This window comes from Budorcas taxicolor, chromosome 1, assembly GCF_023091745.1.
Source record: "Budorcas taxicolor isolate Tak-1 chromosome 1, Takin1.1, whole genome shotgun sequence".
Lineage (NCBI taxonomy): Eukaryota > Metazoa > Chordata > Mammalia > Artiodactyla > Bovidae > Budorcas > Budorcas taxicolor.
In genome coordinates, this window is record NC_068910.1 from 115,177,362 (window position 1) to 115,202,343 (window position 24,982).

The 24,982-nt window shown below is 36.2% G+C and overlaps 1 protein-coding gene across 1 annotated transcript in view; it reads right to left on the reverse strand.

Moving 5' to 3' along the window:
* Nucleotides 1-24,982, reverse strand: part of CBLB (Cbl proto-oncogene B) — a 218,930-nt gene that overhangs the window by 117,807 nt on the left and 76,141 nt on the right. Inside the window, exon 4 of the mRNA XM_052645842.1 lies at nt 8,681-8,827. Within this exon, the coding sequence (XP_052501802.1) occupies nt 8,681-8,827 (147 nt within the window). The remainder of the gene's footprint in view (nt 1-8,680; nt 8,828-24,982) is intronic.

Here is a 24,982-nt window from a genome sequence, read left to right on the forward strand (position 1 = left end):
ATTGCTGAAGCCTGGCTTGGAGAATTTTGAGCATTACTTTACTAGCATGTGAGATGAGTGCAATTGTGTGGTAGTTTAAGCATTCTTTGGCCTTGCCTTTCTTTGGGATTGGAATGAAAACTGACCTTTTCCAGTCCTGTGCCCACTGCTGAGTTTTCCAAATCTGCTGGCATATTGAGTGCAGCACTTTCACAGCATCATCTTTCAGGATTTGAAATAGCTCAACTGGAATTCCATCACCTCCACTAGCTTTGTTCGTAGTGATGCTTTCTAAGGCCCATTGGACTTCACATTCCAGGATTCTGGCTCTAGGTGAGTGATCACACCATCATGATTATTTGGGTTGTGAATATCTTTTTTGTAGAGTTCTTCTGTGTATTCTTGCCACTTCTTCTTAATATCTTCTGCTTCTGTTAGGTCCATACCATTTCTGTCCTTTATAGAGCCCATCTTTGCATGAAATCTTCCCTTGGTATCTCTAATTTTCTTGAAGAGATCTCTAGTCTTTCCCATTCTATTGTTTTCCTCTACTTCTTTCCATTGATTGCTGAGGAAGGCTTTCTTATCTCTCCTTGCTATTCTTTGGAACTCTGCATTCAAATGGGTATATCTTTCCTTTTCTCCTTTGCTTTTAACTTCCCTTCTTTTAACAGCTTTTTGTAAGGGTTCTACCTTATTTGTAAGCTAACAAGTTAGCCTATCACCTCTGCATGGATGCTAGCAGAACATACAGGATTTGTGGGTCAGAGTGTCCGAGTCAACAGACTTTGCTACTCATAGGAAGTAGTGGTCAGCATTCCAGCATTTTCTTGAACTTACTCCTTGAGTTCTAATTCCCACGAGATGATGCAAAGAGCAGTGACACCTATTCACAAAGTGACTTTTGTAACTGAAGTTGAACCTAGGTTTTAGGGAGCCCAAATACTTCATAATGGTCACTAAGTATACTTGTCCCTGGATCTGCAGAGAAAACTATTTTTAAGTTACAAGGCTTTAAGCAAACATGCTCTTTGCTTCAGAAAGAGAAAATGTCTCTTCGCCTATCAAGGCAGAACCATCCCACAGAGAAAGGAATACATGTGCAGAGGGGCTAAGAACCAGGAACTTTTCGATTTCAGGAACACATTATTAAATAATTCATTAAGAAAACAATTCTTTCTCTAAATACAATATAAAGACTTCTGAGAACAAGAATATAAGTGATAAGTGACTTTAAAACGATTTTGATTAAATCAAACTGCAGGTGACTAAAACTAAGAGATGGAGAAATGTGAAGTCTGTTTTTTTTAAAAAACAAAACAAAACAAAACCCAGGGCCATGCACAGAACTTTTTTAAATGATAGCTTAGAAATACAATTTTTAAAATTTATAATGATAGGTTTAATACTCAGAAGTATTCATGAAATATTAATGGTCTCAGCAAACTTTTCTCATTTGGCAAAAATGCCCAAAAAAAAAACAACAAAAAAAAACCTAAAAACAAAATACTTCTCAAGATGGAGAAGTAAAATAAGTAGCCAAAATCTGGATACAAACAGGTTTAACTTTAGAGGCCAAGGGGATCTAAGTCGTGTCTGACTCTCTGCTATCCCATGGACTATCCATGGAATTCTCCAGGCCAGAATAGTCGAGTGGGTAACCTTTCTCTTCTCTAGGGGATCTTCCCCAATCCAGGGATTGAACCCAAGTCTCTCGTACTGCAGGTGGATTCTTTACCAGGTGAGCCACCAGGGAAACCCAAGGGGACCTCAGGAACTTCAAAATAAAAAAGTTATTTTCAGACTCTTCCTCTTAGGGATGCTAGATATAATTCACCAGCAGTCATGGTATTAAAAGGAGGCCAGATCCATTAATCTACCAACTGAGTGGATAGCAAAATCCACTGTGCCTATTCAGTGCAACAAGAGGAGCCTATTAAGACTCTGGTTATAAAGGAGACTTTCAGAATGTTAAAAAGAGAAAATAAATTGAGTTATAAATGCCTTGTTGTCCCCACATCTGATGAAAACTTTTTAGGCTTTATCTAGTTCATTTGCAATACTATAATCTGGCTAATCTCCCTCTTTCTTTCTTTAAAGCCTACCCTCCTTTAGCATCTATAATTCCACACTCCCCACATTTTAAGCCTACTTTTCTGGTGATGCCTCCACTTCCTTAAATTTCCCTGGTGCATAGATCATTCATGAGAATTCTTTAAGAATCTGTCCTCTGCATTCTCCCTGGTCTCCATCAACTAGTCAAATGGCTTCACACAGTTTTTAAACATAACAAACTCATGTAACTGGAAACTAGGCAGATAATGTAAATAAGTAAAGAGGTCCAGGTAAGGACTGCAATGAATTGGAGGGGGCATTGTGGCTCAGATGGTAAAGAATCTGCCTGTAATACAGGAGACCTGGGTTTGATCCATGGGTTGGGAAGATCCCCTGGAGAAGGGAATGGCAAGCCACTCCAGTAGTCTGGCTTGGAGAATTCCACGGACTGTATAGTCCATGGGGTTGCAAAGAGTCAGACATGACTGAGTGACTTTCATTTCTGTTCAGCTCATTGTGACTCCATGTACTCCTGCCAGTCTGTCCATTGAATTCTCCAGGCAAGAACACTGGTGTGGTTTGCCACTGCCTTCTCCAGGGGACCTTTCTGACCCAGGGATTGCACCGGGGTCTCCTGCATTGCAGGCAGGTTCTTTATCATCTGAGCCACCAGGGAAGCCCAACCAAGACATGGAAACAACCTAAATGTGCATCAAAGGTTGAATGGATAAAGAAGATGTGGTATATTCATGCAGTGGAATATTACTCAGCCTTAGAAAAGAAGGAAATAATGCCATTTTGCAGCAACATGGATGGACCTAGAGATTATTATACTAAGTAAGCCAGAAAGACAAATAACATGATATCACTGATATATGGAATCTAAAGAACTGATGCAAATGAACTTATACAACAGAAACAGACCCACACACATAGAAAACAAACTTACAGTTACCAGATGGGAAAGGGGGGAGATAAATTAGGAGTCTGGGATTAACATGTACACATTATTATCTATAATTTAGATAAATAACAAGTATCTACTTGCATAGCACAGAAAACTACACAATATTTCATAATAACCTATAAGAGAAAGAATCTGTAAAAACATATATGTCTAACTGAATCACTGTGCTGTACACTTGAAATACAGCACTATAAATCAATTATACTTCAATTTAAAAAAAAAAATACTTCAATTTTAAAAAGGTGTAACTTTGTCTACGGGAAAAAAAGAAGTCCAAAGAGGCAGAAACAAACAAAGCTTTCAAAGTACAGTCCAAGAGAGAGTGACAATTTTAAGTACTTTGGACCTTGAGGCAGGGGAATTTCTACAGTACCACCCCATATTTAGATTCCATGCTCACCAAAGAATGTTCTGGATATGATACGGCTCCACATATAATTTATCGAAGTGATGAGAGCATTCCCATCTGCTTTACAGTAGCACTGATCATTGTAAATTAATCAAAGTATCATTCTGTATTATAGATCAAGTTTGTAAGCTCAGTAACATATACCCAGTCTATAGACATACTCATGATGAAACCATGTTTCAAGGTTAAGAACCAGAACTTAATTCATGGTGACTTCACCAAAGTAAATGTCACTTACTGAGGAGTTCATAGTAAGGAAAAGAAGGTAAAAGAAAACAACAACAATAAAAAGTGCCATTTATGGAAACTTCAAGTTACTCTGCATCTTTCTTTGGAAAGACAGCAGACACCATGAAAATTTCATCTCCCTCAGAGCATTCTCCTCTGTCTCCTCCTCAACACATGTGCAACTCATATAGAACACCAGTTCCTCTATGGAGCCCGAGTAAACAATTCTGATCACTCTAGTAAACAATTCACTATTTGTGACATTTCTTAAGCACTTTTGTAATGGGACAGAACTGATTTTAAGTTATTTATCATCTTTGTATATTCTGTATCCCCCAACTTGAATACATACTGCTTAGAGGTAGAAAATTATACTTTTACATGTTATTTGCTTTTTCTATCTGGGATCTTCCTACAATGAATTGAACAAAATAGCCCTGTCATTTTATTTTCCTTTATGATATACAGATACTTGGTTGTTTTAAAATAGGCAACAACAGGAGGTGACAAAATAACAGAAATATTAAATAGAAGCTCTTTGAGGTTTTTTTTAAATAATTCTTTTTAAAAAAGAATATTTCAGTTTATTTTTTCTCCTTGTAAGAGTTCTTCATTTCTATCATGCATTATTTAATTAAATACGACTAAGTTGCCTTTTCTTTGATTAGAGGGAAAACTGATCTAGTTAGTATGCTAAAAAACGTATTTTATGGCATATTTGTTTCTAATTAAAAGTGAAAAGAAAACACAGGAAACCAAAAGGTCCCTACAACTTCCTCAGGAAATCAAAGGTAGATGTAATGAACTGAATTTTAAACAGAGCATTTTTTTTTTCCACATGGTCAGCAGGACAGTTTCTTATATTCTACCCCACTTTTACATAGCATATACACACGTTTAGAAAACTTTTATTAACTTTTCCTGGATTTCTGCTTTTAGAGTTCTAGAGACCATGGCATCTCTGTCATGTAAAGTTGAATATTAATTTTATTATTTGTAGAATTAACAATAAATATATTCCTGGGACACTGAGCAAGATTAAAGGTTTAAGGTGTTTAATTATTCCACAACACAGAGTACTTATTATGTGCCAGACACTGTCCTACCTGCCTGATAGGTAAATTTTAGCTCTTTTAATCTTTGCAATAACTCTACACAGTAGGTATTCTTGTTATTATCATCCACATTTTGCAATATTATCATCTACCTTTTATAAATGAAGAAACTGATGCATGGAAAAACCAAGAAGCTTGTCCAAAGGGATAACGCTTGCAAATGCTGCAGTCAGAACCTGAACATGGATGACCTAGCTGCAAGCTGGAACTAAGACACTGCCTCCAGACCAAGCAAGCACTGTCTGTTCACGTGCACATGTTTACACACATGCCTCTACTCAACTCCTCCGAATTAAATTAACAACTGCTCCCGAATGTCCCCAAATGAGACACTGTGTTGAACTACCTTGGGAACTGCAAACACTGATTAAATAAGCCTGATTTCATGGGGCTTATAATCTAATGGGAAGAAACCAGACAAATAACTTCAAAAAAGCCAATGAAAAATGATAAATATGGAGATGAGCAAGAGCTTATGTGAATTTAAGAACTAAAAGATCCAGTATAATAAGGGACAAAATCAAGAGCAAGAGGAACACCGAGGAGTCAGTGAGAACTTTTATGCCAGAGATAAAATCTTCAAGTTGGTTGGAACCACATGTCTGAATCTCAACATCATGAAATCCTTAGCATGAAGAGCCTGGAAACTGCTACCTGACTTGCTTATTGGAAAAATGACTGCTACCCAGAGTCTAATCACATATGAATCTTTTCCTTAATTTTTTGAGCCTTACGCTGAAAGTTTCTGGATCATAAACTACTAACCCAGAGGGTAAAGATTCAGTCTGGTATTGGTCTCATTTAGCAGAATTTACTTAGAAACATTCACTCAATAATGCCACTCCTCTTTTCCTACATACTTCTACTGCTGCTGCTGCTGCTAAGTCACTTCAGTCGTGTCCGACTCTGTGTGACCCCACAGACGGCAGCCCACCAGGCTCCCCCGTCCCTGGGATTCTCAAGGCAAGAACACTGGAGTGGGTTGCCATTTCCTTCTCCAATGCATGAAAGTGAAAAGTGAAGGGAAGTCGCTCAGTCATGTCTGACTCTTCGAGACCCCATGGACCACAGCCTACCAGGCTCCTCTGTCCATGGGATTTTCCAGGCAAGAGTACTGGAGTGGGTGCCATCGCCTTCTCCACATACTTCTACTATCTCCTGTCAAATAGACTGAGAAAGCAAAAGCAGAACTCAACTATTAAAACATTCAATAACCTCACATAAAAATCTACCAACTACAGGACTTCCCCAAATCTAACAACTACAGAACTTCCCAACCAGTTTACCCTGACACATGATGTGTTACTGATCCCCTCAAGACTTTGATAGGCGGAATCTCCTGGCAGCTGGGCTTGGCTCTTGAGCAGACAGGCTGGCCTTGCCATGACTTCCAAAGATTGACAAGCACAGAAATGAAGCCCTAGGAACATGATACCTGAAGATTTTTGTCTGCTGCCTGGTTTTTAGGTATGCGTGCTAAATTTGCCTTTAGGATTTTCCTAAATTCCTTTGAACAATAACTTTTTCCCAATTTTAACTCCATCTGAATATTGTGTTCTTATTGACTTTTTCTTATTTCCCTTTTGGGGAAAATGTCACAATAATACTCCTTAAGTTAAAGTTGGTTTATAAAAATCATAATCTGTTTGGCTGTTTGTAGAACTAACCATTCAATAGTTCAGTTTTATGAAACAATAATACATTCAGGTTTAAAGGCACTAGTTAGGTCAAATGAAAGCATTGTCATATGCCCTCAATATGTAGATAAATAACAGGAATACTTCTGAATGAGAACCCAGTTATGCAAAAATGCAGACTAGTATTAGGGTATAAAAAAGATAAAAGGATTCAACCTTTTAAAACACTACATCATTCATTCGTCCATTAATTCAATAAAATACCGTGGAACTATAAGGTGAAAACCCAGAGAATACAAAGATGGTTTTTCCAATGATTTAATAAAAGAACCATAATTCTGATTACTACAGAAATATGTCTGCATTCCAGAAGACGCTTTAAGTTTAGCTCTCATCCCAAAAGTAAAAATCTTAAAGACAAATTAAGAAGCTTTTTCAAGTAAGCAAAGATAGGAGAAGACAAAGTTACAAGGGTTTTGGGAGGTAGGGAGCATGTTTCATCAGCATTTCAAGAATCCCCCATTTGATTTAGTAGCGATTTCACTCACACAGCAGTTGGACAGAAATTTCAGCCCCTTAATGTCTATGGATGTAAATAAAGGGAAGTAAAGATGTCTCAAATGCATAATTCTCTGTGGTTTGAGGTAACGGCAAAACAAACTCCTCTCCTGAAAAATGTGAGGAATCTTTCCATTTTTCACTGGCCTTTTGACTAGCAAACAACTTTATAACTCACCAGAATTTTCAGTTTTCAAAAAGAAATACCACAAGCAATTCATCTGATAGATTTTCTTAAAATTTTAAGATAGTTTGTGTTGAAGGTTACCAACTGTTTGCACTAAGCTCAGAGTACTAATATATGAGTTGTAACTTCAAGAAGTCCTCAATTCTTACTTTCAGAACTCTGCAATCCCTTTCTGCTTTCTACTATTCACGTATATTTAATTAGTACACTCTTGGATGTTAGGCTAATTCAAAGGAGGATGAATGTTTTCTTCTTTCAAGTCCTCATTTGTGAATGGATATAGGAGCATTACAAATAGCTAGATCTCTGGAATACAGAACGTCAGGGTTAAAAGTAGTATTACCTCCAGTAGTGCTTAAAAATAATTCAGAATACTTTTTATTTAAGAGGTGGGATAAAGACATTAATATTTTTGAAGTAAAAAAAAATATGTATATCTAATCAAATGTGCATTGCTCTGTATGTGCCCTAATCACATAGCAGCTTATAGATAAACACAGCACTTCACGAAGAAAAATGAGGGAAACCTAACGTTACAGTTAATTCATCAGTGTCAGAGGACTCAGATTGTTGACAGTTGTGTATTCCAACATTTTATGTCTTATTTCATCAGCTAATGTATAAATACAGAATTTAACTACAAAAAGAACACAACAGTCTGAGTGTAAGCAATCACTTTTAACTCTAAGCTAGGGGTTCTGCCTATACTCAAGACACACTGAGGGATCCTTAAAAGGTTACTAAAGAAACCATCTGCCTCCTGAGGCTCATGTCCTGATCATCTTACCACGAGATTCTTGATAAAAGTTTTGCAAGTTTTATTTAAGTTATGCAGACTTCAGCTATTTAATTCCTATTATTCACCAAGCTCACCTGAGCTTGTGTCTGGAGAGAAAATACCTAGAGGAAAATACCTTTAGCTGTTTTGTGAGATAATGCAACTTTGTGATAACATTATCCTCTTTTCTGTACCTTGCTTATACATGTTTACTTTCTGTGCAGTGACACAAAGAAAACCTGAATCCCCGGGATAAAGGCCTTTTCTCACTTCAATTTCAGATCTTCATCAAGTTTATGTTCCACCTCCTCTAGGAAGTAGTATCTGATGGCTACAATTCTGAAGCAACTGTTGCCCTCTCTGAATTGTCAGAACAATTTATTTATGCCATTTTTTAAAGTATCTTTCCTTTTCTACCTTTTACTTTGTATATGTGTTTTATGTGTTCACTGAATTATAAAGTTATGAGCTTCTCGTGTATACTGTATCTCACATACCTCTGCTTCTTAGAGCAAACTATTTAATTCAACGAGTGCACATCAAATAAATATATATCATAATATCTACTTGGTGATAACAAAATTATTCAGTTACTAAGGTATATTTTTGGTGGCTAAACAGGGGAAAAAAGCAATCAAAAAGCACTTATCGAAAACACTGAAGAACATTCTAGAAATACTCAGGCAAAATCTATACCATTTGGAACTGGAGACAGATCTCCTCATTCTTCAAATATGGATCCAAATTATAAAATGATTTGTACTTACTTGTCTCCAAAAAACTTTCTCCAGAATTCAGCAGCATCTGCTTTCGTGATACGAAAGTTATCTCCCTGGAACTGTCCGTTGGGAAAGATTGCTTTGATTTCTGCCAACATGTGACTGAAGATAAGGGATAGTTTTGTGAGATTTCGTCTGTAGACACAAAGGGGGAAAAAATGAAGAGAAGAGTAAATATATAGGCACATTAGTTTCAATGGGAATATATATCATGAAAAATGAAATTATCCAACCTAGGTCAAATCAATAAAGCCCTTAAGAACAATGTTCATAGAAACTATACATTTAAATTCATAACAGGGTTTTTATTAATCACCCATGTATTCATTTAATATAAGCATGAACAAGATAAATTACATGGATTTAATGGGAGAGATGGACACCTAGAAGACTCATAATCAAATATAAATGTTAATAAAAAATGAGTAACTATTTCTACATGGGGTAATAAGGAAAGTTGTGTCACTTACGGAGAATCTAGGAAGATAAGCAGTTGTTCGACAGATGAAAGACTCAGAGTGGAAAGTGGGGGAAAGACAGGAGGGAAAAAAGAATTTTGAATAGTAGGAAGAGTGTATAGAGAAGCAGAGAGGTGTGAAACAGAACTATCTGGATACGATCTAGGCTTACCATGGCTAAAGAAGAGCTGAAGGTGAGGGGAACAGATGGCTTGACATGGGATGAGAAAGTTTAGATGGGACATGACAAAGAGCCATCTAAACCAATGAACAGATTTTGTCAAATACACTTGCCACTTCTATCTAAAAATCAGTTTCTGATGATAAGCCTCAGATATGTACGTACTTCAGAAGCTCTCTAGGTAGCCCATAAAAGACTACTGTGATAAGGAATGGGGAGCCCAAGTGCGCTAAAAGATTAAGGACATGATCAAGCCTCTGCTTTTAGAAAGAAAAGGTTATGGTATGGATAAAATGGTTTAGAGTGAGGGAAATGTAGGTATTGTCTCTTCCAACTTCCATGTTAAGTTCTGGTGGTTTTGATGTGATTTACAGCATGCTTCAAATCATGATTCATACTTTAATATATCATCTACATTCCTTCCAAGCTTTTCATAGGTTTACAACATATATTGTGTTAATCAGCCCCAAACTGTTCCTGCAAATAATAAGGAAGCACTTGAAAGACAAAATACAAAAGAACTTCTCAGTTTTCAGCTGACCTTGCCTCTTTATATTCCTGCTTATTCAGAGTCACCAGAACACAATAGGCACATACATAATATCTTTCCATTTTGAAGCTTTAGCTGCTTTTGTGTATGTGTTGAGAGGTCAAGTGCAGGTAGGAGGCAAGTAAATACAGGGGAAAAATAGAGAAAGCCATCAAATCTGCAATGCATATAATGCCATACAAAGTTTCAGAAGGACTCTGACACTGAAAGTTGTGGCTATCTGCCTCATTTTTACGCATGAACCTGTATTTAATGACTCTCAAATAACAAACAAAAAGACATGCTACATACCAAAGAGATTATATAGTATGTACCTCTCAGTAGTTAATGAAAAGAAGCATGTATCCTATATCAGATGAACACAGAATAAATAAAAGTACTTGTGATAGAAAGCGGGAAAAGTAGGAAAGAAGAAAGCAATAAAGTAACTGACATCTCAAAAAGTTCCTCTCTACTGAAAAACCAGAAAGTCGCTGTTTCCATATCCTTCGTTATTTATGAGAAAGAAATTTATGACGGTCAGAACTTAGGCCTTATTTTAGTGCTTGATTGGCAACAAGAAACAATCTGCAAAATCATTATGGTTGGGTTATGCAAAATGTTTCACCATCTTAGATTCAGCCACCCTTCCGTACAACTCAGCCTAATTCAAAGGTAAAACTCTCTTAATTAGTTGAATCTTTGTTCTTCTCATTTATGTCAACACATCCTCATTTAGATGATAGTTTATATAAGAGATTCAGTCTTAGGAAATGAAAGGCGAACTGATGAACTTTATCAAAGGAAAGAATTGTGGCCAATGCAGCCAATACCAACTGCAACTGCCTCTTGAAATTTGAGTTTAAAGAAAAACATAAAGTCACTTTTGAAAAGCTGCAACGAATTTATTTCCGTAATTAGGCAAAAGAGTTAATTTCTGACCAAACTTCCAATTGATACAAACAAAAAAGAAAAATCAGGATGGCTGTAATTAGGGTAAACCAACTGTTCCTTATTTTCTGAATTGGTTTCTCTCCATCCATCCCCTCGTTTCTTTGTTCTTTAATCATATCCAAATGTCTTTCATTTTTATTTGTTAGATCTAAAGCCTGAAGCACAATACCAGTGATTATCCATCTTGGATATTTGATCCACTGGCTATGTAGGCACTAAGCTTTAAAACAGAAATAGTAATACTTTATAATCTTCAGTCTAGAAGCCCTAGTATCACTACCCATACAACCAATCACTGTTAAATTATAAACTGTGTGTATAGTTCAATTTTCTTCTTCCTACAAGAAGATTACATTTCTATTTGACTTTTTGTACAAACTAAAGCAATGGAAAAATCTCTTTTGCCTTTAATCTTTAAAGAAATGGAAATTCAAGTTCTTAAAAACATGTTAATGCAAGTTTTCTGTTACCTTATTTTTCACATATACCAGAACATACATTTTCTAACTAATTTTTTTTTAAAATGCAGATCATACACATGTAAATGATTATTCTGGAAATCCTTTATCTGAAAGATTGACTTACTGAGGTTGCAACTCACACAAAGAAATGAAAATAACTTACAGCTAATTCGGCTGCTGTCATTTAAACTTACTGTCACAACAAATGAGTTTGTCTTTTATAAACTGTGTGGGAGTTTGTTTACTATATTTTGCTTTACATTATAAGCTTTAATTCCCCACTTTACTATGCACTTTCATATACCAATTTAAATATAAATAACTTCCAATTTTGAAACTGATATCCAAGAATACAGTCACCTCTAATCATCTAGACACAGTGGGAACAAAGTCAACAACTACATACCTTCTTTGTAGATGAATTTTCTATTAGGATATTTTTTCCATACCTTGCCAATTTTCCCTAAGCCCACTTGATTGCCTCTCATCATATGACCAAAAGTGATGACTACTTAATTAAGGATTTGAAGCATCCTAATTGAGAATATGTATCTTTTTCACTAAACAACTAAGGAAATAAAATTTATCTGACTGGATTTGGGCAGCCGGTCCCATCATTTTACAGCAAATAGATGGGGAAAAATGGAAACAGTGACAGACTCTTATTTTCTTGGGCTCCAAAATCACTGTGGATGGTGACTACAGCCATGAAGTTAAAAGACACTTACTCCTTGGAAGGAAAGTTACGACCAACCTATTCAGCATATTAAAAGGCAGAGACATTACTTTGCCAACAAAGGTCCATATAGTCAAAGCTATGGTTTTCCCAGTAGTCATGTACAAATGTGAAAGTTGGATCATAAAGAAGGCTGGGCATCAAAGAACTGATGCTTTTGAACTGTGGTATTGGAGAAGACTCTTGAGAGTCCCTTGGACTCCAAGGAGATCAAATCAGTCAGTCCTAAAGGAAATCAACCTTGAATATTCATTGAAGGACTGATGCTGGAGCTGAAGCTCCAACACTCTGGTCACCTGATGTGAAGAGCTGACTCATTGGTAAAGACCCTGATGCTAGGAAAGACTGAAGATAGGATGAGAAGGGGGCAACAGAGGATGAGATGGTTGGATGGCATCATCAACTCAATGGACATGAGTTTGAGCAAACTCTGGAAGATAGTGAAGGGCAGGGAAGCCTGGCAAGCTGCAGCTTATGGGGTCGCAAAGAGTTGGACACGACTGAGCGAGTGAACAACAACAACAAAGACTCAATAATCTTAAACATAACTTTACAAGAAATTCTGAACACTCTGACTTTCAATATAAGAGATACTTTATTTTGACTAATTACTACCACATTAATCTCCCACTAACAATCACAAGTTAAGTCATTTTTTTCTGCCACCCCTACAGTAAAGTCACTCAGTCGTGTCTGACTCTTTGCAACCCTGTGGACTGTAGCCTACCAGGCTCGTCCATCCACGGGAATTTCCAGGCAAGAATACTGAAGTGGGTTGCCACTGCCTTCTCCAGGAGATCTTCCCGACCCAGGGACTGAACCCGGGTCTCCTGCATTGTAGGCAGACACTCTACCATCTGAGCCACCAGAGAAATCCATATAGTAGGAATCCCCAAGCCATTTTTAAAATTTGTTTGGTGTGAGATTTTGTTTTTAAGAAATAATTTTGAAATGAAAGTATTTTGACACACCAGGTAATCAAAAAGTAGCTTCTAGATGTCGACACTGGTTAAACCAGTAAAGATGTTAATATATTAAAGAAGCCTAGAAGTAGAGGGAGGGAGAGAGGAATAAAGACAAAGGAGAGGGTAGAGATGATAAAGAAAACTATCTACATTCGCAATCTTTGAAAAGGCTACAAATGAACTTACGTACAAAACGGAAATAAGAGTTACAGATAAAGAAAACAAATTTATAGCCACCAGCGGTAAGAAGGGGATAAACTGGAAGATTGTGATAGACATACACATATTACTGTATATAAAATAGATAACTAGTAAGGACCTACTGTAGAGCACAGGGAACTCTGCTCAATATTCTGTAATGGCCTACATGGAAAAAAAAAGTCTAAAAAAGAGTGGATTCATGTATACATATAACTGATTCCCTTTGTTGTACACCTAAAATTAACACAACATTGTAAATCAAGTATACGCCAATAAAATAAGTATAATAAATACATCAGCAATGTCAAGAATATCACTTAAGAAGCAGTGCTTCTTTTATCCTGGATTCATTTATGTAAAACTCTCTTTAAAATAATATGAATCAATTTCTCAAGTTACATTACTGCACAGAATATAAAGTTGGAGTGATATAGCATCATTGTTCATGAATAAGTCTGAGTAGCTACAGCCAGCATCATATAGTGAAGGTATACAAGATTTGATGCAGGATGATACAATTCTACCCTTAATAAATTTATTACATAGTAGGGTAAAAGGAAATTGCAACCCACTCCAGTATTCTTGCCTGGAAAGTACTATGGACAGAGGAGCCTAGTGAGCTACATTCCATGGTGTCACAAAGAGTCAGATGAGACTGAGGAACTGAGAGCACAGGGGAGAAAAAGACATGACAATATTAACACTACACAAGGAGGAGCTGGAACAATGCACGAGCTCCTCAAGACAACAGGCATCTTGAGGTGAGGAATTTGAAAAATGAATAAAAAATACATCGAAAGATTTGATTCGTAGCCTCCACTAAATGTAGGAGACACCTACAGAGTGCAATTTAATTATATCGCATGTAGTCCTTGCATTTTCTCAATTCAAGAAGCAGCTGTGTCATAAATCAAGTAGGAAATAAAAAGTTTTAGGTGTGGAATTAGTGAAAACACTTCATACCAGGGAGTTCCAAAGTTTCTGAGAATCTACCGCCTTTGGTAGAAGAAATAGGAGACAACATTTTTATCCAAAAACTATTAACAATTCAATTCTCACATTTAAAAGCTAGGGCATGTGTTTTGTAATCTTTACAAGATGAAACAAATTCAACATAAAGAGAAAAGCAAGACATAAAGAATATAAACAGTGGCCCTAAAAATGAGACTCACACCCAGTTAAAGAGCAATTTCCATTCACTCTATTTCTGAGGTAGTGCCTTCCAAGATGGGTTTAGGGAGTTATTTCACACTGTATTTGACCTTAGGAACATTTTGATTCCTAACAAAGTAAGGATACTAGGGTGATGTAAGCCTCACCTTTCATTTCCTCATCCTGGGAACAGAGACTATTATTAAGATGACTCCCGAGAGTCTGAAATAAAACTGGATCTCATCCACTCCCCTGCCTAAATGTTTTAAAGTTTTCAACACAACTAAGAGGAATAAGAAGCAAATTTTTTTTTAATTCAAGTATAGTTGATTTACAATATTGTGTGTATAGCAAACTGATTCATCTATACGTTTTCTTTTCCATAGTCTTTGCTATTATGGTTTATTACAAGATACTGAATCTAGTTCCCTGTGCTATATAGTAGGATTGTGTTGTTCATCTATTTTATATAGGGCAGTTCGTCTCTGCTAATTCCAGACTCCTAGTTTATCCCTCTGCAACCCCCTTTCTCCTTTGATAACCATAAATTTGTTTTCTATGTCTGTGAGTCTGTTTTGTTTTTTTGTGTTTTTGTTTTTTGGTAAATAAGCTCATTTGTGCCATATTTTAAATTGCACATATAAGTGAAATCATATGATATTTGTCTTTTTTTTACTTCATTTAATATGACAATTTCTAGGTCCATTCATGTTACTGCAAATGGCATTGTTTCATTCTTTTTTAAGACTGAGTAGTATCCCATTATGTCTATGCTCCGTATTTTTTTCATCCATTCATCTGTTGATGAACATTTAGGTTGCTTCCATGTCTTGGCTATTTTAAATAGTGCTGCAAGGAACACTGGGGTACATGTATCTTTTTGATTTATAGTTTTCTCTGGATATATGCCCAGGAGGAGAATTGCTGGATCATACGGCAACTCTATTTTTAGTTTAAGGAACCCCCATAGTGTTTTCCATAGTGACTGCATCAATTTACAAGGAATATGAAGCAATCTTAAAAGCCCAAGTCCCAGAGTCTACCCTAAGACATAAGAGAAGTATGAGCAGAAACTTTCTAACCTGAGACACAAGCAGTAGGGTAATTTTTCAAGCTGCTCCAGGTTACTTCCTTGAACTGCTCACTTAGCAAACTATGTCAGTCCAAAAGCTTCATTGAAATAGGTAACCAAGGAAGGTTTTATCCCTTTCATTAAAAGATAAATCATCCACCACTAACAAGGCTAGGGAGACCAAGTGCAAAATTGTGACTGGGAAGGTTGAACCCTGGGCATCCTCTGATCTCTGCAGTATAATTAATCTCAAACATGTTGCCTACATAAGTCTAATAAGTGCAAGACCCTATCCCACAAAATAAGAATGATGCTTTCAGGGTAAATGAATTTGCTTTATGAAATAAACAGTTTTAAATGGACAATTTACAAATGTCTTACCTAAATACAACAAAAACATGAAATATTCCCATCACATTCAAATGTAATATCCTTTGACAAGTTCCTGGGAGATACCAAGAAGATATTCTGTCTAATTCTTCAGCTATCCTATATTAAAGAAACTGGCCTTGAACTGTACATACTGAGTGCATATCCTTACTCTGTTGGTAGTTGTGAACAAGTTGCTTAACCTCTCTCTGAATCAGTTTCCTTATCTCTAAAAATTTTAAATAAAAATGCCTGTCTTGTGAGGAGTATATAAGGTATAAAGGTAAGACCCTAACGCATCTTGTAACTCTCAGTAAATAATCATTATTATTATTATTATTATTATTAATTCTACCTACCACCTCTGTTTAAAAGTATAAATATCCTAGCCTTTAATTTCCCCATATAATACTACTGTCATTTAAACTGATGGCTATCTCAATAAGGTAAAAATCACCAATCCCATATTAGGATCATCAATTGTCATGGTGGCCTCTTAGAATTTCACAGCAAACAATGAAAGAGTATTTGATTAATCCATTCATTTATTCTGCATATCCTAAGTGTCTACTAGACTATGTCATATACTCTTGATGAATTCATTAAGTGTTCATATACTTTTAATGAATTTAAGGGACTAAGAGATTGCCAAAGGTACAGAACAATGTAGTGGGAATAAAACTGAAATAGAACTAGAATAAAGGTAGTAATCAGCAAGAGAGACAGAGGAGTCTACAACTTTGGGGGTGATGGATGCAGTTTTCAGCAGAATATAGCCCTGAAGTGGGTAGGAATAGGACAGTAAAGGTGAATTAGGAAGGGATTAGATAATTCCAAGGGTGAATGGGGTCTTTCATGGGATTTTGAATTTCCTACAACTATGACAGCAGTTTGCATGAAGAAAAATAACTACAATAAGCCTTATCTCAATACATTCAATAAAGCTTCCCATATAATCTTTTTTAAATGTCAGCTATTTTAACTTTGCAGCTATGCCAACACAGGATTATCTCTTTGATAATTTCAACAAATAATTTTATATGAAAAATTTATTGTGAGAAACCATGACAGTATGATATGATCACTCATACTTTCATCTGGTTTAAAAGCTTAACAACATCTACTTCAAAAAAGAAACACTTTTGTCTTTAGCGCTGGACTCCTTTTGATTAAACCTAAAGGGTAGCAAGTATCTTTTTATGAAACCTTTTTTTTTTTTTTAAGAACTCTTAAAAATGTAGACCATTCTATTACGTGAGAGAGAAAAGAAAAACATATCTATTCTTGCACTCCTATTTAACATAAAATACAGTGAAATTTCTGTGACTATGTGGAAAGCTGTCATGACAGTGACTCAAATAGAAGCAACCAGAAGCAATCACAGTAGAACTTCGTGGTGTATTTTTGTTTTTTGGATAGGCTTTTTTTCTAAAGAAAAAGAAACACTGGAAGTTTAAACTATATTTTTATGTCCTGGGGTAATTTGATAAAAGAACAGTCTCATCATCAAATAAACTTGGCCATGAAAACAATTTAATTTTTAAATCTATTAATAGATTCATTTTTGTTCTTTTCTCAGATCACCATAAAAAATTATAATGAAGTAGCAATCTGAATTATATCAATTAAGTCAGTACTTACTGCTTTTACTGAAAATTCTTAATTATTTTTACTTGCTACAGTCCCTACACCACTATTTCTATTTTTTGTCACATTCACATTTCAGAGACAGCTTTTACTTTTACTCAGTAGGACAGAGTCACAGAATACTCTATTAGAATACAAGTCTTTTCTACAATAGTACGTTCTTCCAGGATTTCTCCTGGCCGTGGGACCAAGCTACCTTCCGTCATTCTTCACACCACTTCTCTGCTTCCTCCTTGGGCATCTGAATGGCATCCTGCCCTTTCTGATCCACACTTTGGATTAAGCCATCTCTTCCTCCTCACTGATTGGAAGTTCCTATGTCTCAGCTAGTTCCTACGTCTCAGCTTGTTGAACTTTCGTCTGCACCAGCTTTATGTTAAGGTAGTATGGCCATGGTATCTTTTCCATCCCCCTTTCTGGAATGTCATCTATCAGGCTATTAAACGCCACCACTTGGACTTTCCAGTGGTCCAGTGGTTAAGAATCCATCTGTCAATGCAGAGGACATGGGTTCAATCTCTGGTTTGAGAAAATTCCACATGCTGTGGGACAGCTAAGCCAGTACACCGTAACAACTGAGCCTGAGTGCTGTAACTACTGAAGTCCCTGTGCCCTAAAGCCCACGCTCTGCAACAAGAGAAGCTGCTGCAGTGAGAGGCCCATGCACCGCAAGCAGGGAAAGGCCGTGCGCAGCAACGTAGACCCAGTGCAGCCAATAAATTAAATAAAATGCCACCGCTTCACACCACCTGTCATAGGAGAAAGTTCTCTCTGAAAAGCACCACAGTTATTTTACATACATATTGCACCTCACCTGGATCAAAGCAAAGGCCTTTGTTGGAGAAGAAAAAGTCTTACTATACCTGTAACAGCTTCTTACAAATAATAGATATCGAATAAATTTTAACGCTAAAGACCATTAAAATATTTAAAGAATAAATACATCAGAATTTCCTGACCTAAACAGATCGATAGTAGCAGTACATAAAAACAGTTTATAGAACGCTAGAGAGTGAAGCATCAACTTTACCAAAAGCTGCTCTAAGAGAGAATTAAAAATCTAGTGTTTGACACTGAGTAAGAAAAAGAAAAAAGACCTTTGTGAGTTCCACTATCTTTTCTCTCACTATCTTTTTCTTCTTTGTGAATGACAAAATATAACAACAGCAAGCAATAGGAAATTAATGTGAAGTTTCCAGAATCTCAAGTAAACGGATCACATTTGTCATACTTTCTGAGGAAGTATAAACACAGTTTCCCATCACATTACCTGTTCCCTGACAGTTACTTCCTCCTTTGGCTCTGGAGTTTCCTCCTTGATACCTTTGTCCCACTTCAACCGAGCTCCCCAGAAATGGAACAAGTGAAAAACAAATGAACCATAGAGCAGAGAGAGAGCTCATCTCTTTGCTGGTGCTCATGTTGTGCATTACTGACAAGAAAACTACAAACCTGACATTTATTTCATCTTTCCCCCAGGGTTACAATTATCTTTATTGAAATGGTTGAGGCAAATATAAACTTCAGTTTGCCAAGCAATTCTCGTTTATTTTTGGTATAATCTGATATGGATACCACATAATAACAGTGTGTGTGTGTGTGTGTGTGTCTGTGTGTGCACGCACATGAACATGCTCTATAAAAAGTGTGAAGTGAAAAAGGCAAAACAATAAATAGGATGCCCAGTACTAAGTACTATTTAAAAGCTAAGTATCACAATACAGACAAATAGAAAACGAATATAGAATATACAGTAAAAGACATAAACAGTAGTAATCTCTGGATAGTTTAAAAATGGTTTGCCTATTTTTTTCTTTAAATATTCCTATTTTCAAAAATATTACAAGCCATTATACTGACTTTCTCAGGCAAATCTGCAAGGTGCCTGAAGGAGAGAGAGTGACTAGATTTTCATGCCTACTGCAACAACCCAACCTCTGCCAGGCCCCACTAGCATCCAGGCTGCAAAGCTTGACTTTCAGGTCCAGAGCTATCTCTGGTGCACAGTCACCTCAAACCTTTTACTTGAGCACTGACTTTCAATTGTCTAGAAACCATTAACCCTTTTACCACAGAATATTCACCACTGGCACAATAGTATAATTTCACATTTTTAGGATATCAAGCAGGGAATACAAAGGTCAGAGTACAGCTACTGATAAACTAAATGTGGAAATCATCTCATTCTGGTTAAGTCTCACTATTTTTAAATCTAGTTTGTGACATTATCTCCTACCTTTACGGTAATCTAAAAAATACACCATTCAAGTTGAATTAAGTTCAGGAGCAAGAGACTGCCTGATAGTTATTACAGATTAATTAGCACACCACATATAATCCTTGTCATGCAACAGCATAAAAGAAATGTACAGTGACATATGACCAGAGCATTCAGCTGTCCACCTTCTCCCTTCAGCATACCAGACACGGACAAAACATATGATAATGATTCTAGAAAAGGGGGCTAATTTAGATCTACAACCTCAGAAAGAAATGCTGTGCTTTTCTAAGCAGTGAGACTGACTGTACTGGGATTTTTTTCTTTCCCTTTCAAAATGAAGAACAGGTGAAATAATCACAGAACATAGCTGTAACAGATGTTAGCTGTACAATTTCCCTGGACCCACTGTTGTTTAGTTGCTCAGTAGTGTGCCATGCTTCTGTGACCCCATTAACTGTAGCCCTCCTCTGTCTGCAGGATTTTCCAGGCAAGGATACTGGAGTGGCTTGCCATTTCCTTCTCTAATGGATGGATAAAAAATTGTTAAACATTCTGAGTATAGCAACAATGAGTATATTTTTTAAGTTAAAATAAAGGTCTAAGATTTTCTTAAATTTGCCAAAGTTAAACTGCATTTAGCTTATTCTGCTCCCAGTGGTGGTGATAGGACCTTGCAGACAAGTGGTTTCTACACCCCCAATGTCAAGTCTCATGAAGGAAATACTGGAATATGGTGGAGGAAAGCACAGTATTGGGAGCGAAAAGTTCTAGACACAGTACTGCCTGTCTCTTACTTCAAAGCCTCTAATCCAAAGTTTTGTCCTCTATAAAAATGAGAAGACTACAGGTACATAATTTGAGGCCCCATAACATTCCACAGAGTTGTCATCACTTTTATTTTGGCTTGTAGGTGACTAGATAGCTCGCAAAGCCCATAGGCCTTAGGTAAAAATTATGAATATATGTCACAATCTACAATTAATATGAAGTACAAGGTGTTATATACCATTTTAAGTTTACAAACTTTTCTCAATATATTTTAGTCTAAGACTGAAGAAATCCTAAACTCAGGATAGAAAAATCTAACATAGAAAACTGAAATTACATTGGTAAGCCTTAATTTTTATTTTGTTCATTACTATAATAGACATCTCTGATGTTTTCTTTCCTTTTCAACAAAGTAAAATACTTAAATAACATTGTCTTCCAAAACTAAACCACAAAGCAGCAGAAATAACAAAAAATAAATATATAAAAGGCAACTTAAAAGCTCTGTTTTTCATGTTAATGAATAAACACGAGAATATTGAAACCATACGAAAAATACAGACTACTAGAACAGAGTATGCTCAATGGGAAACATGGCTTAAAAGTTGATTTTATTTATTTGTTCTTGATAAGGAAATCTGCTAACAGTAAGCAAATTACAATATCACATCTAAGAATTTTTAACTTTCATCTCAGTCGAGAGTTTAGAAATATCTTAGAGAGACTTATGTTTACCACATGATAGCTGATCAATAATATGAATCAACTCTCTCTGCTGTTTTAGTCTTGACTGCAAATGGAATAACCACCACATAAATAAAACCACCCTTAGACAGTGGCTTTGGAGTAGAAAGACAAACATATTTAATCTATCCACACTCTGAAGACCAAACATTACAAGAGTTAAAAGCTCCAGCTCTAGGGTCAAATTAACCTACACATGAGCTTAAATCACTCAGGAACTGAATGACTTTGCATACTCAGTTAACCCTTCATTTCTAAAATATGAATTACAATAGCACGTACAGGATTTGTGGAAGATTACAGATAGGCAAACTTCCTTTGCTACTCTTCCCATCATGGAGTCTATTCCCCTCACCCCCGTACCTGGGCTAGGCTGTGCCTTGCTTTGATTAGTAGAATGTGGTAGAAATTACATCGTGTAAATTCTGAGGTTGGGCCCTAAGAGATCTGTGGTTTCTGCTTTTGCATTTTGGAAAACAATCTTGGAATTTAGCGGTCATGCTGTGAGGAAACCCAAGCAGTCATGTGGAAAGGCCCTAGTGAGTCCTCAGTTACAAGGGGGCAACAAATGCTAGGCATGTGGGGGCAATCCAACACCTCAGCCCATACCACATAAAGCAGAAGCCAACACCACAGAACCATGCTTTGCTGTTGAATTTTATGTGGTTTGATACACAGCAGTAAATATAAGCCACAGCAGGCATCTGATAAACTTTTATCATTATTACTAGTATTATTCATGCTACCAACTTCCTATCATTATTGTCATCAACAGTAGCAGTTTGAAAGGTTGGGACACTCTTCTGTCAATGTAAGTACATAACTTATGGATAAAGAATCAAACACTATTTAAAATAAAACTTGTATTCCTACTTAAAGTATTTTACATTAGAAACTGCAAAATTTACATCTTCTGTATTTTCCTTGATAATAAAACAAACTAACCAAAAGAGATTTTTTGGAAGAAATCTAGACTGTACTAATTGGAAAGTTAGCCTACTCAGATCTGGAGGAGAAGGAATTTAATTTCCAAAACATACTTATTTAGATAACCACACAATGAACTGAAGTGTGAAAATATCATTAGGCTAATCCACTGATTTATACCGACAACAGACTTAATTTCTACAAGTCTTAAATGCTCAGTCAAAGGTAGAGAATCCCCTTAATATTATATGTACATAAAATGTAAGCAAAGATCTGAAATGTTTATAGACTGATAGCAGTCTTTTTAATTGAACTGCCATTTAAATCACATTTTCTAAATACGACTTAACATTAACTAGATTTGACATGTGTCTAGATAAGAAATCATTCTGGATTTTGGCTTGTCTAGTTCTATTGACTGGGGTCTCTGTTCAAAAGTCAAGTGCTAGTAATAATCCCTTACTTATCAACACTGAAGTACACACAATGACTTTTTTTTTTAAAGAATAATTCTTTTGGCTTCCAGCTGTACCTAAACCATCAATATAATAATCTTTAGAAGACATTTAAGGATACTGTTAAATATATCACTGTACCATGTAAATAATGAAATGGTTATTCAACAGATGTACTACTGCACCCAAGAACTATAAGTTTTAATTTATACACTAAACATGAGAATCAATCATTATGCCTCTCCTGGTGATACCTATCATTTAAAGCTTAACAGAAAAAAGAAACTACAAATATTTAGAGAAATCACTTATAATATTTCAATTAAATATTAGAATGATGAAAGAATAATCATGCATTAGCTTAAGAAAATTTTATTTCCTGTATAATTATTTCCTGCTTAATCAAGTATTTCTTAAGGAACCAAATACTAAGAGACAAATAAAAAAAAACTACAAATAATTGACAAAGACTAGGCTGTAAAAGCAGCATCAATTAATCTTTTCATTTTCTGGCATATTATTTATGATGAAACATGCTATTTCTTGAAAAGTCTACATTAATGGCACAAAAATAAGTTCTCCCTGTTTTTCAGAATGATATTATATGTACAGAAACTGAGATCTACATATATGAAATTCCAATGACTTTAAAATAAAGTTTTTTCCATTTAGTAAATATTATATTTTTGAGGCTCTGTAATAATCTGCCACTACACTAGGCAATGGATTAATAAGATGAAAGCCAGCCACCTCCCTGACTTCAGGAGTTTATAAAACTCAGATATAAAAATGCACAGCGACAATACAGTGTAATTGTACAAACAAAGTATAATACATTCAAGGTTCTTCAGCCAACACAGGAGCCCACAGGAGAATGTACTCAACTCTGGCCCTCTTTAAAAGGGTTCAGAAGCAGGAAAAAAGCAAGAGAACATGCCAGGTAAAAGCAGCAAGGTTGGTACACCAAAGTATGTGGTTGTAGACTGGCCTCGCAATATGACACACTGCAGGGTCAGAAGTGATCTGTATTCAGGAAAGAGATGGCTAGGGCAGCAAGACCGCACTGTAGATATCACCTCATCCTGTAGCCCTGTGCATTAAACCAGCACAGCCCATCACCTACCCAGGCTGTTCAAGGATGCAGTGGCCTGCATATCCAACCATGACTCCACCAGGGAGCACTCCAGCCAAGGGGAGTTTGAAAAACAAAACCACTTTCCATAAAATGTATCACAAGCTATAATTTAATAAGGAGGAACACATCTTCAGCCAAATTTAAAAGCTTTCATTGAAGATTTCTCTGTTGGTAAGATAGTAATTGAATTTTGAGGGTTTCTTTCCTGTGTCATTGATGAAATATAATCTAAATTTAACAAATGGAGAAAACAAGCAAAAGAAAAGAGCTCTCAGAGAGGAATGCTCCAGAAGCCTATGTCTTAGAAGCAGATGTTCTACCCTGGCAGACTTTCCGCCCCTGGTGTATTACCATTTGAAACCCACTCATAGATCACACTGCAAAGGCACATCTGAGAAGATGTGTTCCCATTTCAAAATACCACAGTAATTCCCTCACTTCCAGAAATGATTCACCAGATAAATATTTAGTGTCGTAAAGAAATATAACCTTTTTTTCCATGATCTAAAGTAGAACTCTGAGCTGACCAACTCCAACCTCCGAACACAACATTATCAATAATCCCTGAAGTACCATCCCACCAGGCGACATTCTCAAAAGTTAATTCTCTGGGTATGGAGACTGTGCCAAAGCTCTTAAGAGAAGACTCATTTGATTCCACTGAAAAGCACTGCAATCTGTTCTTTAAAAATGGACTGTAGTTAAGCAATACATTTTTCCATTATGTTTTATGGAGCCTGCTGCATTTCCTGTGTCAAAATCTGTCACAAAAATCTGTTTCTCAGACATCTGTTTGGTACAACACACATGTGAATAAGGTACTACATGGAGATGTCTGAAAATAGCAATGCACAGCCTAGCACTTGGTTTCTGATCAGAAAGAATTTCCAGTATGTTGGTTGGTAGATTTAATTTGGATCCTGTTAATATCTATTATTAATCACTGGTCTTCCAACAGTACCTATAATATACATACCACCGGGAAAAATAAAGTATTATCTTCTTCACGTCAATAGCCTTTTCATAGTCAAGTGAAAAGAAAGCTAAATAGGAAGAAGAATAAATGATAAGAGTGAGCCTTAGATTTCAAATTGGCAGTCTAGTCCCAGGGCAAGAACAAAAATAAATATCTAACAATTATGCTCAAAATCCAGCCCTTGGACCACAGTTTAAACATCACTCCACCACTTGTCAAAAATGCAAACCTTCAGGCCCCACCCCAGAACTGCTGACTCAGAATTTGCACTTTGATGAGCCCCTCAGGTGATTCATATGCATGTTTAATATCTGAAAAGCACTTTGTTAGCAGGAACCT